The sequence below is a fragment of the Carassius carassius genome, chromosome 43 (assembly GCF_963082965.1).
Source record: "Carassius carassius chromosome 43, fCarCar2.1, whole genome shotgun sequence".
In the NCBI taxonomy this organism is placed as follows: Eukaryota; Metazoa; Chordata; class Actinopteri; order Cypriniformes; family Cyprinidae; genus Carassius; species Carassius carassius.
Window position 1 is genome coordinate 12601810 of NC_081797.1, and position 17481 is coordinate 12619290.

General features: G+C 38.1%; 1 protein-coding gene across 1 annotated transcript in view; it reads right to left on the reverse strand.

Moving 5' to 3' along the window:
- si:ch211-269c21.2 (carbohydrate sulfotransferase 8) overlaps positions 1 to 16770 on the reverse strand; it is a 42070-nt gene extending 25300 nt beyond the window's left edge. Inside the window, exon 1 of the mRNA XM_059536327.1 lies at positions 16583 to 16770. Coding sequence (XP_059392310.1) covers positions 16583 to 16757 — 175 coding nt within the window. The 5' untranslated portion in view covers positions 16758 to 16770. The remainder of the gene's footprint in view (positions 1 to 16582) is intronic.
- Between the last annotated feature and the right edge of the window lie 711 nt (positions 16771 to 17481).

A 17481-nucleotide genomic window follows, 5' to 3' on the forward strand; every position in this document is an offset into this window, starting at 1 on the left:
ATCCTACTTCATCCCACGCCTTCTTCATCTCGGGAAGCTTTGGTGGATTCCTGCTTGTCCAGTAGATGATCTGCTCATGCTCTTTAACTTCACGCACGAGCAGATCGATTTATTCGCTTGAGAAGCGTCCAGCTTTTCTGCCAACAAATTCCGGCATGTAAATAGCGATCCGCCATGGCACGAGCACATCTCACTCTTAAAAGGAATGGGAGATGACACTCTGATTGGTGTATTGAACGTTACGCCCATTACTCATTAAGAGAATCAGGACAACCTATTCCAAAAATGCGCCCCGGCGCACGGACCATTTTTCCGTCATTAAAATAGCAAAAGTGGATTTGGACACGCCCTGAGTGCACCTGCCATGTGCACTTTACACTTTGCATTTAGATCGTTAAAATAGGGCCCTTAGTCACAGTTCTTCTGGATTGAGTCTGTCTCAGTTTGTTCTGTTTCTTCATGTTATTCCAGACAGACTGATGATGGTGAGATCAGATCTCTGTGTGGAGCACTGGCTGCTGTCAGACTCCTTGTGCAAACCAAAATATCACTGGATTATTACAATTAATGTAAACTGATATTTAATACTGAAACACTAGAACAAAACATAGAAATAACTGACTTAAAACCATTTTTGTTGGTGAAGATATTAGTGGCTTAAGACTTTTGCACAGTACTGTACGTATGTTCAACAAAATTAATACTTGTTTGATCCTTTGCTAGTACTAAGTTCTACTGCCTTCAAAGATCAAAGAGCCAAATTAGAGTTCACATAGACGCCATCTCTACGAGAAAAATGCCTGTGCCCCTGAACTCTGCCTGAACTACGTGTTGAGCGATGCTTTCTGTTCTGATGATGCAGAATCCCCAAGACAGATCAGATAAAAGACTTACAGCTGAGCGCCTTCCTCCTGTCCGTTATGATCTCTCTGACCCTGTAAACTCGCTGAACCATACTCATTCCTTTAGTGAAGGATTTGTGTAGTGTGAGAAAAAGACTTGTGTGAATATTCACACAAATATAAGTCTGTTTCTTACGCAAATCTACTGTATGATTCATTTGTATTACTTTTAAGATACTTTTATGGTGTATTTGCATGGTGCATTCTGTTTGATGCTTTGTTTGTTGTTATTGGTAAATTGGCAAATTCCTCCTTGTGTGTTCTATTGAAGAAGAAAGTCATACAGGTTTGGAATGACACAAGTATGAATAAATGATGACAGAATTTTCATTTTTTGGATGAACGATTCCTTTAAAATATGTAGCTCGTTCATTCTGAATAATGTCTTTGTGTTAATTTTGGCATCGTGTTGTTTTGATGCTGCATTTCAGATGAACACATAATCAGCTTATGCTAGACAACCCTATCACTTCACATATGGCCTGGAGGTTTGATTTAATCAAAACCTTGCAGAGATTGTTATTTTGTCCTGTAAAGCTTATGGGAAAGTTATTGCGGGAGGAGATACTGTCAACACAGGTGTTTTGTTCATTATCTGACACTGATATTTACATGCAATGTAGCTAGTCTCTAATATAGAAGCATGAAGCTTCTCCTACCATGAATAAATGCTTCATCCACATGCCTGAGATGCACTTGTACAGCATCAGCATATTTCAGGCCTTGGAGGATAGCCGTGAGTTAATTTAGGCAAAAAATGAAAAAGGACTAAGCTTTAAATTACACTGCCAGAGACAGTCATTTCTATCAAAACAAATGTCTTAAAAGTGATAAAAACCCACAAGCATTTATATTCTCATTTGGTGAGTCTCACAGAAACAGTAATTTTAATATTGCAATAGAAGTAATCATTTATTTAAAAAAAAAACAGCAACTCTGCAGTTACTTTCTTAAACCGATAGCTGGCGTCAAGTCTTTATTGCTAAGTAAATGAATCATTCACTCAACCGATTCATTTAAAAATAGCTATTCAATCAGAAAAGAAACAAAGTGACTGTACTTACAAGTGAGTAAAGGAATCATTAACACAATCAATTAGTTCAGAAACACTGCTTCATTCAGGAACGATACAAGTGACTGTCTTTGTGAGTCATTAAATAGTTTATCAAACCAATTAGTTTTAAATGCTGATTCATTTAGGAAGGTAACATCACTTCTGTATGTCAAAAAACAGACAAATTACCAACAATATTGTGCCAAAAATGCAGGGTACTCAGTTAAAGTCTCTTATGCTCACCAAAGCTGCATTTAATTGATTAAAAATGCAATAGAAACTATAATATTGTTACAATTTGATTTTTTATATATATTTTAAAAAGTAATTTATTTCTATTATTACTCAAGTACATGATTTGCAGAAATCATTCTAATATGCTGATTTGCTGCTCAAAAAATATTATCATCAAAGAAAATATAATTAAATTATCATCAATGAAAATGTGCTGCTTTATTTATTTTTTTTTAAGACTGTGATTTTTTCCCCAAGAATTAACAGTATTTCTGTTAATATTATATATATCATATATAATATGATATATATATATATATATATATATATTTATACATGCATTATATACACACAAGCTTATGCATACTGTGACAAAATAGTTTGTGTAGCCACTTCAGTATGGCTAGTCTAACAAAAAAATAACTCAACCATGTATTCCCTCATTTCTCATCTTAATTAAGGAAACACCTGCTGTATGGACAGCAGCCAGTGGCCTATTTGTGTCAAGACTCCAGATCGGGTGCAAGGAGGAGCAGCTACTGTGCGTTTGAACAGGGATCAAATACTAGTGGCTGGGAAAGTTTTGCCCCTCTCAAAGGAAAGCAATAGCCTTGTGCTCAGATACCACAAGTCATGCCTGGCCGATAGAAAGTGTGAGAGTCTCTCTGTCATCTTTCATCTATAAATACCCCGGCCACAAACCGCTGCACCTACACAGCACAGCACCCTCACTGGGCCACGGGAGGGGGTCCAATATCAGGATTTCTATAAATAAAGAGATTGAAATTGCATTTTTTTGCCGCATGAAGTAGAGTATCGAACCCATTTGATTTAACACTGCAATTTATGCATGAAGCAAGGTGAAGAATGAGGCTGGGTAAAAGCGAGTGGCCTTAATCAAAGCTGTCTGGTAATTCACCTCCATTAATTCAGTGCTATATGAAGAGAATAACTCCCATCTTACATTGTTATAGGTGTCACGTAGTTAAAATGAACAAGAGCCACAGTATGTGCACTTTTAAAACGGCAAGAACCGTAATTGCACAGTGAATGCGATACTAATTGACCTTCGTGTCATGTGCCTAAACAAACTTACCGAGCATTATGACAGAATGTTAAATAGCTGTATATACTCAACACTAAAAAACATCTTTCAAATGTGATGACCTCCATGCCCACTGCTTTGAGTGGGTTTGATAGAACGATTCACAAAACCATTAACAGTCTATCTTTGCTTGCTTTTCCACGGTTTGTGCTTTCCCTCATTTCTTCATCACTGAGTCTTTACTTGAGGTTAAAAGGACATGTGAGAGGCAGTGATTGTATGTAGGAGAGTTGTATTGAACTGGTTTTATTCTGATTCGAGAAATAAATAAATACAGGCCATGTACAAATTTGAGATCTCCTTGAAAAAGTGCTTCACCTCTGGAGACAATGAAAGCATTGTTTGCATTTGTGATGTGAAGAAAAAAATAGTTTGCAGACAGTTGCAGCTAGGTTGGCCTTGGACCATCCGACCATCAAAGACCCACAGATCCCCATAGCAAATGAGCTAACAAATGCATCATCCAAAGTCCAAAACTAACATACAGTAAACTAAGTTGTGTGTATCATTTAATATTATATCAATATATTTTATTTAAATACTTAAAATTATATATAAGTGCTGTTAAAATTAATGCGTAAACACAGGTGATTAATGTCTGCCTCATCTAATAACTCGTCAGTCGATTAGTAGACTTTAAGACCTGAAGTTGCTTAAAGCTATTAAAGAAACAGCAGCCAAATATCCTAATAACCCAGTTGCTGTGATATCTTCTAATTAAAAGAAAAAAAGAGGAAATCAATAACTTTTATATAGCTTTAATATTTAATTTAGAATTTAGTGATTGATAACTTTATTCAATATCTGTATATTTCTTCTGGGTTTATGTGAAGATTGTTTTAAATTCACTTAAATTAGAAATTGTTTTTTAAAGTCTAATAAATGTTAAAATTGATAGCTCTCAATTATACTGTAATGTTGAATGGCTATAGTCAGTTATTAAATATTGGGGGGGGCTATTTCATAGAGATATCAATAGTATTGGTATTAGTCATGGCCTTCAGTCATAAAAAAGATGCCATTAAACAAATATTAATAAATATACTGTCTTTGTTGTTTGTTATTCTAAAGGTCCCGTTCTTCGTGATCCCATGTTTTAAACTTTAGTTAGTGTGTAATGTTGTTGTTGGAGTATAAAAAATATCTGTAAAATTATAAAGCTCAAAGTTCAATGCCAACCGAGATATTTTATTTAACAGAATTCGCCTACATCGAACGACCCGTTTGGACTACATCCCTCTAGTTCCTGCAGTAATGACGTCCCTAAAACAGTTTTTTGACTAACCTCCGCCCACAGGAATACACAAAAAGGGGGCGTGGTCTTGTAGCGCTCCAACGGAGGAGGAAGAGCTGCGTTTGTGTTTGTCGCCATGTCGTCGAAACGCTGTAATTTTTATCTCGGAGTCCAATCATCTTTGTTTGGCCTTCCCAGGGATGCTGTACTTGGAGATTAATGGTTACAATTAATGTTTAACTCAGTTCCCGAAAATTATAATCCACATGTAAAACTATGTGCAGCACATTTTGCTGAGGACAGCTTCCTCAATCTCAATCAGTTTAATGCCGGATTCGCACAAAGATTATTCTTGAAAGATGGAGCAGTTCCCTCTTTGTCTGGAGAAGGCGTTGTTTATGTACCACAACCGGTAAGTGTATTTTATTATTTATGTTGGTGCGTTTAACAGTTTCTGTAACTTATTACACAAAGGGCAATGCTGTTTAGCTTTGTTAACTAGATGTTAGGACTGTGCAAAAAAATCAAATGTGATTTTCATGCGCATCTTGTCAGTAAAAACGCTCCTGTGATTATAAGTACATCTCCAGCACATGCTCTTGCCCACTTGCTTCTCAAAACTAGTCCAATCGCGTTTCTAGGAGGGCAGCGTGTTCAGCTGCTATCGAATCACAACACAGGAACCGCTGGCACAATCAGAACTCGTTACGTATTTCTGAAGGAGGGACTTTATAGAACAAGGAAGTCATCAGCCCGTTTTTATGACAGTGAAAATAGCAGAATACAGATAGGTGAATTGTGTGAAAAATACGGTGTTTTTTTACACGCGAAACATGAACACGTTATATTGCACACCGTAAACACAATCAAAGCTTCAAAAAAGCACGAAAGATGGGACCTCTAAAAGAAGAGCTGTGCGTTCCAAGCATCATTATGCTATTTCTGAGTCATTGCACATGCACAGTCCTTTCAGTTTCAGGTTCAATAAGATCGAGTGTTTAGATGCACTCTCAATCGTATTAGAAGATGAATAAACCACTCCCTTCAATCCGATCCAAATTTCATTTCAGGTGTTAACATGAAGGATATTCAGTCCAATTGAGTCATCAATCCGATTACAAACAGATTATTTAGTTGCAAGTAAACGTAGCCACTGTGAACAAGTGACTGATCTCAGCCGGCACTTCAGTGTTCATTTATAGTATAGGGGGCGGGTGCCTTGGATTCTAGAGAGCATTTGATTGGTCAGAAGATTTCATGAGAAGCTGAAGTATGATGTGACGTATAAAAACAGACGTACAAAAATAGTGTTGATCTGTTTTGGCGGAAGTGACGATCTGCAAGCTTTTAATGTTTATATCTTCTAAATACGAATTTTGTCACTGTTTTGGAGCACACTGATTTATAGATAACCTTAAGACTGTTGTATTGATACTAACACCCAAACAATTTTTTTATTTTGATTTCATTAGGACTTTAAAAGTATATTTAAAAACTTTAATGTTATATGGGATTAATCGGGATTCATTTTAAGAAAAAAATGTGTGATTAATTAGTTTTTTTTATATATATATATAAATTTATATCTAATATATATGTAAATATATAATATTTTATATATTAAATATTTATTATTATTAGTTTTTTTTATATAATAATAGTAATGGTAATATTCTACAACCCTTTTGTTTCATAGTGACAATCACTGTGTCAATCACAGAATCAAATATGTCTCCAACCGGTCACAAAAACATGAATGATAAATGTATACATTTTTCACTACACTGAAAAAAACTACACTACTACACTACAAGCGGATGCAAACAATTTATTTTAGCTACATTAAAAAGGTTGAAAGTTAGTCAACTAAATGTATTTATTTAAATGTAAATTTATGTTAAAATTTGCAGCTCCTAATAAAGTTATATTTTACAATCCCCACTCTCTTACACTGAATTAACTCATGAATTATTTAAAAAATATACACACATAATTGGATTTGGAATCTCATAATCAGGTTAATCTAGATATAATCTTGTAACGTTATCAGAATTGTTAGGATGTGAGCCATGGGTAGATCTGAGAGAAAGTTGCTTCAAAGCACCGGAGGAGCCTAATGCAAGTATATATTCACATTCTCAGGCCACAGACTCTTCTTAAACCTGACTGTGGAGTGGTTCACTCTGCATGAACTCTAATTAAACTAAGACGCTCCGGTGAGACCTTCCCATGCAGAGACATGTTTGAGTGTTGATCCGGGATGCTGGAGATTTTCACACACCTCTCACCTCTGAGTTTTGAACCTTGGGGAAAGCATGTAATCTACAGCCTCACACATCTGAAGTAGAAAGGAGGAAAATGCTATCAAGTCACATGATATGTCTCACAGTTTCATCTTGGCAGAAAGGGAATGAAAATTTTGTCATCATTTACTAACCTTTGTGTTGTTTCAAACATGTATACCTTTAACAAAAGTTTGTCTCCTCAGATATTGTCAGGTCACATTGGAATGAGTGCATTTATGAAAAGACTGTCATGTGAGTTTCCACTAAGTAACATTTCTTTAAATCCTGACCTGCTGAGGCATATCAATTAAAGAACCATGAAAGAAACTAAGTGAAACTCATTTAGCTGGTTTAGCAAGTATCAAGAACTTAACATTATGTCATAATTGCTTACCATTTTCTATATAATATATAAAACATTTTAAATAAATCATATAAATAAATCACCTTTATTTATATACTGATGTGCGCTCTCTTATCCACAGCAAAGCTGCACTTATTAGATCAAAAATATAGTAAAGCAGTAATATTGCAAAAAATTATTACAATTTAAAATGACTTTCCATTTTTAAATAATGAATTCTATCTTAATATATTTCCCAATATTATTTATTTCTGTGATGTAGTTTTGTCAAAAGACCCGGTATTTCGATACCAAGTCGGTACTAAAAAAATGAAAATGTCATGTTACCAGGTTTCTTTAAGTACCGGTTCCTGACGCATACAGTGCTATGATTTCCATGATCCAAAATCCAGTCATAAAAATGAAACTTACATTTTAATATGGACAGTCACAGAATTTGTCAAAGTTAGCATAAATCAATCAAATCAAATCTCCATATGGACCAGTATCTGTAAATGTTAATCCTGCATGTTCTGCGCGTCTCTGTGTGAATTAATGAATGGCAGAGACGTGCAGGTTTGTTTACTTTATAGACTGAAGCGCGTGACGCTTGCAGTAATTTCAGAATCTGCCGTCTCAATGAGGACATAAATACATAAACAACATCACCAGAACTGTTCTGAGTCACTTCACAAGCATTTTACCATTTCATTTGAGTAAAACCAGTGTCAATTTAAAGGTATTCACAGCAAACCATCAAAATAAGTTCATTTTTACATTTTACCTTTTTCATTTTTAAGGCATTGTGCTAGAAATATTACTTTTAGTAGAATGTATGTGATACTGATACTACTGTTGAAAAAATTAATAACACTTTTTTTTAAAGAAATAAATCACACTATTTCTCACGTTTTAATTTTAATAGCAAATCCCCTTTATTTATCAAAAAATTTAATGTGTTTAAATTTCATTAATTAAAAGACAAATTAAATTTGGGTGAAACTTGTTTACTGTTTTTCATAATTATATTACTTGTAGAAAAACTTTAAACACAATTGTAAATAAGTATAAAGAATGGCATTGGTTTTATTTTTAGTGATAAAGTTTTTTTTATAAGAAGGCAGTGTGAGTATAAGAAGGCAGCAGGTGCAATGCATACCAGGTGCAATGCATGCCAGGTTTTCGCTGAGGAGCCGAGCCGGGGACCCGGCAGCTCAGCGGCGGTACAGCAACCATGGCGACGGGACGTGGCGTCTCCGTTCCCTCCTTCAGGGAACGAGGGTTACCATACGTGACCGAGACGTTCCCTTTCAGTCGGTCACTCTCGACGCCACGTCGGTGACCGACGAATATGGGATCCCTATCAAAGCGCCATGGGTGCTGCCCCTTCCAGTGCCCTGTGCGAGCCGCCTGCGCCCCTATTAGGTGTATGCCGGGGCTCAGAACAAGTAGCTCCACTCACCATTGTCAAAGCACTACCTCACTGGGTGAGATTGGATAACACTGGGAAAACGTACCCGGTCCGCTTGGAGCCGGGACGCTGCGGAAGCCCCATCCTTCCTGAAGGAGGTCTCGGAGGCAAATACACATATAGCATCCGTTTAGGAGTATACGGAGAAATTTGAGGTGATTAGAACCCTCTTGGGGAGGCAGAAGTCTGCCGGGGAAACACGGGCTCTAAGGCTATAAGGCTATGTGGACTATACACATACGAGTACCGCTTAGGTCTCAATATGGAACCCAGCCTTCCATGGTTCTCACGGATTCATCATGAAGGCCTGGCGCCGGACGTTCCGCCGCGTCCAGCTACCTAGGGTGATGGAGGATCTCAACAGGGTCTACAATACGGACACTCTGGAGCAGTTTAAGCAAGCCGACACTAACCGGGGCCTCTCGGTGCCACTACCCATTTGAGGTGAGAACAGAAGAGGATACCGGCTCTGCACAAAGGCTATAGAACCTAGCGAACGTGTTAGGGGTCACCCAGCCCGCAGCCTTACAAATATCTGTCAGCGAGGTGCCACAAGCCAGCACCAAGGAGGATGCAACACTTCTAGTTGAGTGAGCTCGCAACACGAATGGGCAGGGCACACCCTGAGCCTGATAAGCCAGGGCTATGGCATCCACAATACAGTGGGCCATCCTCTGTTTAGAGACGGCACTCCCCTTCTGCTGGCCTCCGTAACAGACAAAGAGCTGGTCTGAGGTCTTGAGGCTTTGTGTCTGGTCTACGTAGCATATCAATGCTCGGATGGGACAGAGCAAAGCCAGGGCTGGGTCTGCATCCTCTAGGGGCAGCGCTTGCAGGTTCACCACTTAGTCTTTGAAGGGTGTAGTGAAAAACTTGGGCATGTAGCCAGGCTGGGGCCTCAGAATTACCTGGGAGTCAGCCGGCCCAAACTCTAAGCACGAATCGTTGACCAAAAATGCATGCAGGTCCCCTACCCTCTTGATGGAGGTCAGTGCAAGCAGGAGCAGAGTTTTCAATAAAAGAAACTTTAGCTCAACTGAATGCAAAGGCTTGAATGGCCCCTGCTGTAGTGATTTAAGCACTAGAGTCAGGTCCCAAAAGGGTATAGAGGGGGACCAGGAAGGATTTAACCTCCTGGCCCCTCTAAGGAACCTGACGATGAGGTCATGCCTACTCAAAGACTTCCCATTCACGGGGTCATGGTATGCAGCAATAGCAGCTACCTGAACTTTGAGGGTGGAGGGAGACAGCCTTTGCTCCAGCCCTTGCTGCAGAAAGGAAAGCACAACTGCAATCGGGTATCTTCGGGGGTCTTCTCGGAAAGAAGAGCACCACTCGACGAACAGGTTCCAATTTAAGGCGTAAGCGTGTCTCGTAGATGGTGCTCTTGCCGAAGTGATGGTGTTCACTACCTCTTGGGGTAGGTCACTTAGAACCTCAGTGTCCCGTCCAGGGACCAGACATGGAGTTTCCAAAGGTCTATACGCGGGTGCTAAATGGTGCCCCATCTCTGAGTCAGTAGATCCTTCCTCAGAGGAATCTGCCAAGGAGGGGCTGTCGCGAGGAGCACTAGTTCAGGGAACCAGGTCGGGGTGGGCCAATACAGTGCCACTAGCAAGACTTACTCCTCGTCCTCCCGGACTTTGCACAGTGTCTGTGCGAGAAGGCTCACTGGGGGAAACGCATACTTGCGTACTGGATATCGCTGGTACGCTCTTTAAAGAGGGCCCAGCGCGTTCCGTTAGGTTGCTCCACTGGATTGGAGGTGCAAGAGGAGTGATGGTCCTGCTGGAAGAGGTTCTCGTCTGTCAGCCGCCAGAACGAGCCCCAGATCGTGGCAACGGGACTCCGCCCCCTGAAGGTAGCAGAACATGGTTCGCAGCTCCGAGATGGTCATGTTCTCGCAGTGAGAACATGACTCATCCACGAAGGCCACCTCAGCATGCTCGACGCCCAGACACGTGAGGCAGCGATCGTGACCATCACCCGTTGCCAGGTAACGACCGCACCCAGAAACGCAAGGGTGAAACAGCATCCTTTTAAGGACGATCCGTCTGCTTTACAAAGACGCAACCGTGAAGCTCTTTTAGAGAAATTTGCTCTTTAGGAAATGCTGCAACACGACGGGTAGTGCAGCCTGAAGTGTGCAATCCACTCGACACAGGAATGACCGCCGCTGAAGCGCCGACTCGCCAACACACAAAGCTTCCGAGAGCATGCTGAACTCGTAGTTCACAGCTGACACGGTTGAGCAGAACGATACTAACACTCGGCTCCGAAGCGAAAAGCAGGTATGCATTGCACCTGCTGCCTTCTTATACTTTCTTATACAGCCGGATGCAATAATTGCATGCTAATGTGCTTTGGCTCCTTTAGTTTACACTCGAAGTAGATTGGTTTATCGAAGCGATATCCCATTTTGCATCGGTCACCGACGTGGCGTCGAGAGTGACCGACTGAAAGGGAACCGTGGATTTTCACTGGTATCGGTACCGAATACTGAAATTTTGGTACCGTGACAACACTACTGTGATGGCAAAAAAATAAATAAATGTCTTTACAGTCAGTTTTTATCAATCTTTGATTCCTTGATATATAAAAGTATTTCTAAATAGTATTTTCAAACACAAAAGGTATTTTTCATCTTTGATGAATATAAAGTTCAAAAGAACAGCATTTATTTTAAACCGATTTTAAATAGACAGACAAATGTCATCACTGTCACTTTTATCAATTTAATGGATCCTTGCTGAATAGAAGTGTTCAACTTCCAAAAAAACTAACAAAAAAACTTTACATTATGGAAATATTTATAGAAAATGGTAGTTAACTATAATGCAATACATAATACAATGTTCTTGTATGTGTCTCAGTAACATTAGGTATTCACTTATGACACACACTTCAGGCTGATGCTTATGGGTCAAAGGTTAAGCACTCATCAAATTATTGACAATAATGATACCCTAAATGGGAAGTGGAGCTTGTTAATGTTCTGCAGAGGTGGGGTTAAAATTTACTTGAATAATTGCTCCAAATTGCCGTGTAAATCTAGCAGGGCTGTAAATGACTATTGATCTTGTTTAAGTGGTGTGCAAAGTGAGCTCAACGGCAATCAAATTAGGTGAGGAGACCGGTCGGAAATGCATGTGCTATGATGTAGTTCTTTATAATCCTATTGACTGCAATAGACTGTCTGAAAGCAATACAATTGATTGACCTGTGACTGATTCACATCCTTTCTCAGGCACTTTGCAATGTTATCACTGTAACTATGTAGTAATTACCTCATAATGGAGTGTCTATCACTGATCTGATAATTGTAAAGAGGGCTAAAAGGTTCAGACTGGACTTTCTAGAGCACAGTATTAAATGTCTGGGTTGAGGAAATGTCGGTTTGCTTCCTCTCTGCATAAAACACCATGTCCCCATCTATGTAAGAAAACACCTGGTGCATTTTTAATTTCTCTACGTTTCGTTAAACACATCAACAAAGTCTAAGGAAACAATGTAAGAACTGTACATTTCAGCAAGACGTCAAATTAGACAAGTGTTGAAAGATCCACAGCTGTAATTAGATAAATAAGACCGTCTTTATGTGATTCATTCTCTTTCATGCATGTCTTTATGAATGAAGATATGCCCTCTCCAGGGCCTGTAGCATTTCTTTCGATTTCTGTTGGCCAATATTCCAACACTCAAATTCTCCACTAGTTTTATTTCACCAACCGTCTCATTGCTGAAAGTGTTGTGTAATGCATCGCTGCTGATGTATTTGGATGAAAACAATTGATCATTGTACTGGCAAGTGTATAATAACCACTGACTGTAACTGCTCTGAAATAAATGCTAGTATTATACAGCAAGACTGGAGAGTAATATGAAAGCTAATAGAGCTATAGGCAGTCCATCCACAGCTTCTTTTGAATAGCTGTGAATGTCGAATTATGCTTCTTGAGTCTAGATAGTGTATTTAGACAGTATCTGCAGTAGCAGACGGGAATAATGGGTTCATGCTAATGCCCAGTTACCCACCAAAACCTTGGATTTTATTAATCCACCAGGAAGTCATGTTTACAAAAGAGCCAATCATCAAAACTCTACTTTTTGCAAATTAAAATCAGATTACACTGAGGACTACATGAACAAGGCGTTTTCAAACTCCAGAGGGCTGCTAGGGAGTCTGCTGAAAATTTGAGAAATACAAAAATAATGAAATGCATTTGAACAAAAAGAAAAAAAATGCAATATGTCTTTCTGGGGAAAAACAAGTAAATACACAAATACTTAATACTTTACATTATTTCTAAATAAAAAGTATTCAATTCTTTTCCAAAAACACATTTCAATATGGTTAAAAAAAAGTTATTATTACTCTATATTATATAAAAATGCCAGCCACTGCAAGCATTTTTGATCATTTTCACCAAAATTTCATGACCCCAAGAATATTTTGTTGCATGCATATCTGAACATGCAATACATCAAAATAAAGAACAGAGCCTCTACTTTTAAAAATTTTTTTATTCTATCTTAAATAATTATCAACACTTGAATGTAGGCAAGTTTCACTCAAAAAAAGCAACATTCTGAGAGAAAAAGCTGAGAATTTTTTTTATCAAATGCTGCATCTAGATCATATTCGGTGATCAAGCAAAGAGGCAGTAGATCGCTTCCATCAGCACCCCCAAAGCTTGCACAGTCCTTTGCCACTTCCTGGATCGACACTTCACTCAATAAGTTTAGGCAGTTTCAATTAAATGCTGTTTATTGTCGATGATCGCATTTTTTCGCTTGCAAAGGAGATCGCTCATTTTTGCATCTTCCTCATCTGTGTTTTTTTTTTTAATCGGGACTCATTCAGGAGATGCTTAATAGCGCCCTTCAGCGTATAACATCAAGAACGTGGAAACCCAGAAAATTATGTGTTTGCCAGGGAAAGAGTTCAGTAATCAGTAATATATTGTATTGTATTTTACAATGTATTCTGTCAAGTATCTGCTTGTCCCCATATAATTTAACAAATATAGCTAAGTTTAGTAGAAATATTTGTAAAAATTATTCTCTTCTAAAATGGAAAAACCACACAAGCCCTCAACAGATTGAAACACCTCTGTGCCAAAACTTAGTTTGAGCCGCAGTTTCACTGCCAATGATTCAGGGTCCACAGAGACAGCTGTCATTGACTGGGCGGGTTAGATCAGAGGGTATGGAGAGACAGATCAATCAGCACAGGAGAGATGAAACTGAATAGACTGCCTTTCCAGGGCACTATTGAACTGTTATTTAGCTTCCCCACCAATGACTGCTTACACAATCCCTCAGTCAATAGTAACGCAAGATTCAATCATCTCAGGTTAGTCATTCCCTTATTAGATTCTAATGCGCTAAAGTGCTCTACTTTTTTAGCAACAAACGTCTCAAATGTAATGCATTTAGGGAAGTTCAACGTAAATTGTTTGTGTCTTGTCAAGCATTTAAGCTTGAGGCTCATGTAAATGTTCAATTACTCAGGATGTGTAGGGAATATGTCAGGAATGACAATTCATGAACAGTTTACTGTAAAAGACTGTTTTATATGTATTAATATTATTATTTTTTTAATTTATGAATCGCCATAATTGCATTTTAAAATCATTTTCCAGCTAATTAATTTGATTTAAAATAAAAAGGTTAAATACTGCATAAACAAACAGCAGTGAGGTTGACAGGCAAATTTCCTTTAAGAAACTTCCTGTAGAGTTTTTCATTGACCCACATTTCCGAGAGACGTCGCAATATCTCCCCCGCGTCTCTCACAATCAGTATAATATCATTCTCATGAGCTTCTGCGCTCAGCTAACAATTGTCCTCTGTCGCAAGACGGAAACAGACAACATTAGCAGCTTTTGATGGCTCTGCAGGGAAGACACAGTGAGTTTTAAAGCCCACTTCACCGCATGCAAGCACTTCAAATAAACCAAAAAGTGACAGTAATCAAACACAGCATTAGCTCTTACAGAGGTGTACACTGGGATTTCACCATGTCTTAAATATAGGATAACTTATTAATATTGGTGTTATGGTACACGTATTCTTACCGAAAAAATTTGGTGTCGGCAGGGGCGGCGTTTCTGTATATGGCAGAGAATGGCAGTTGCCATACCCAGTCAGATGTGCCATGAAAAATGATCCAAACTTCATCTCTCTTATTATTATATTTAATAAGTGCTGTTGGTCTTTCTTATGTTTGTTTGTGGGTTTTACAAACATTTTTCCAATGAAAAGCATTAAAAAAAGCTTGTCACTAAAGCTTGTAATGCCATTAGATCCTCAAACTTTCAACAAAACCTCAAAACTTGTGTCTCAATCAGCTCCCTTGTTCATTAGTCAGGGCACTGATCAGGGAATCGGCCATTTTAAGGGCTGTCTCATTTGCAAAACCCTTCTAGTGCACTGGAACGTTCGCGCCATGAAATAAATCACACGATGCACTTTAAAAACACTCATCAATAGACAGGAAATGAACACATCTAACATTTATAATTAATATTCGACTGAAATGTTGTAAGAACATGTAACAGAACGATGTGTTTAAAGAGAATTAAAAATATCAAAAAGAGATCGTCCTGCCTGCTGTTTATTAATTCACGTGGTGGCATTGTACAATGTTATCCGATGACGCTGTAAGTAATCATGTCACTGGACTTCGAGTGATCACTGTCCCAATCAGGGTCAGGGAACTTACCAGTCAGGGAGTGGTGAGAGTCAGGGAACTTACCAGTGACCAAATTCGTGTACATAATATACTGATACACGAGTTCAGGAGCTAGGGAGCTGATTGAGATGTAACCAATGTCTGTAAAGGCTAATATTTTTTGTGTGTTTGAAGAGCGGAGAAGAGTCTAAGCTTTTACCGTCTAGTTGTAGCCATTTTACTTTTTTTACGTTTTAAATATTGCCCTTCATCGTTTATATATTATGATATTTCGGCCAAGTGTATTATACAACAAGAAAAAAAAATAAGCGCCCATATAGCTATAATAAAAATTATAACCTGTAAATTGATGAAAGCGTTTAATGTGATGCACTCCGCCACAGCCATCTAGATTTTCATAAAATGTTAAGTGTCTGATAAAGCCACAATACCAACTCTGACGACACAGTGTTTCATTGTATTTCTATTTCTATCTTCATGTTTGCATACAAGTTTTTAATTTGAGTGTTGATTATTACAGTTAAAAATAAATAGTAATTAAATGTAATATGCGCTCTGTTGTTAATTGTAACCTTATGGTAATGTAAAAAGGCTCCCTATAGTTTATAGTAGAAGCTAAGGTAGAATTTTAGGCCTATAGATTTTTATTTATTTTATGAGGTAGAGTTAAATAAAATTGTCATTATAATTTAATTTATTTAAAGAAATAGCAATTTGTTCAGTAAAACATTGTTTAATAAAAAAAAAAAAAAAAATATATATATATATATATATATATATATATATATATATATATATATATATGTTTAGTACGTTTGTGTACCGTTACACCCCTACTTATTAAACCATATACATTTTTAGCTTCAAGGAGATTATTTTATATTCAGATTTTTTAAAGATTTCTATATGTAATATTTTTTTATATTATTATTATTATTATTATAAATATTCTTATCTTTTGTCACCTGTCTATTATGCTTTGGTGATTTCTTTACATTTATCACAATTAATATTTTTATTTAGATGAATGAAAATTAAAATGAAATCCAAACTAATGTAGGGAAATTGTTTTCCACAAGTGTTATTGGATTCCTCTGATTTATCTCTGTTGAACTTTGTGAGAAGCAAGCTGTATTAAGTCATATTCAATTATATTTTGACATTAATAAAAGCACTTAATTTTTGACAGTCATAAAGATCAGATCATTTTAAAAGTGTGAACACTTTCCTCAAAAATAATCCAGATGTTACACAGACCTTGGTTTTGTTGCTGGAGTGTCTCTGTGAGGTCCTGTAGGTGCAGCAGAAGAAGACCTCCAGTGCCTACCAGCAGCAGGAACCAAAAGGAGCAGGGGAGTCTCATGAACGTTGATCGCAGGGACCTCCTTCTGCCTCCACATCCAGCCTCCAGCACCTTACACTCTACCCACATCACGGCCTGTGACGCACGGTGGGACCTACACACACACACACACACAGAAAAAAAACACTGTGCCTTAGCAACTGAGGCAGTCGTTACTGCTTTACTTCTGCAAGACGAGATAGACACAAAGCCGCTGGTCTTAGGGTCAGCAACTAGAAGTTTTAGGGTACTTTTTGAACACCTTGTAACACCCAGAAAACTACAGTGACAAGTTTTGTATGCGCAGACAGGACTCACATTTTCTCAGAAAATGAAAAAAATATAGTTAATTCTGCTGTTCGGAACTGTTGAAAACTTTTATTAGTTTCAGTCACTTATAAATTGAAAAGGACAATTGGCTGTCTGCCTTTGTGAATATTTTCATTTCTGTATCTTGCGTACTACAGTGAGCATGCATTTATATAAATAGCGTGTTGTGTTTTCACAGATTTATCTGATGAATATTCTGCTGACTGCAAGGTCCCATTTCCCATAAGAGAGGATGCAGGCAGAGAACAATAAAGAGAGAAAGGGAGGCACAGTTGTGTGTCGAGTGTGTGCCAGGTTTGCTGTTCTCAGCAGGTGAGAGCAGCATAAAGAATCATGTGCTCCATGCCTATAGGGACGTGAAGCCTACACGAAACATCTTGCCCTGCCTGTTCCACGTGTATCCTCTACACTCTGTGAGATTAGACTCCCTGACTCAACCGACCCACACAAACATAAATTCTTATTACAAACATTCATCATAAAA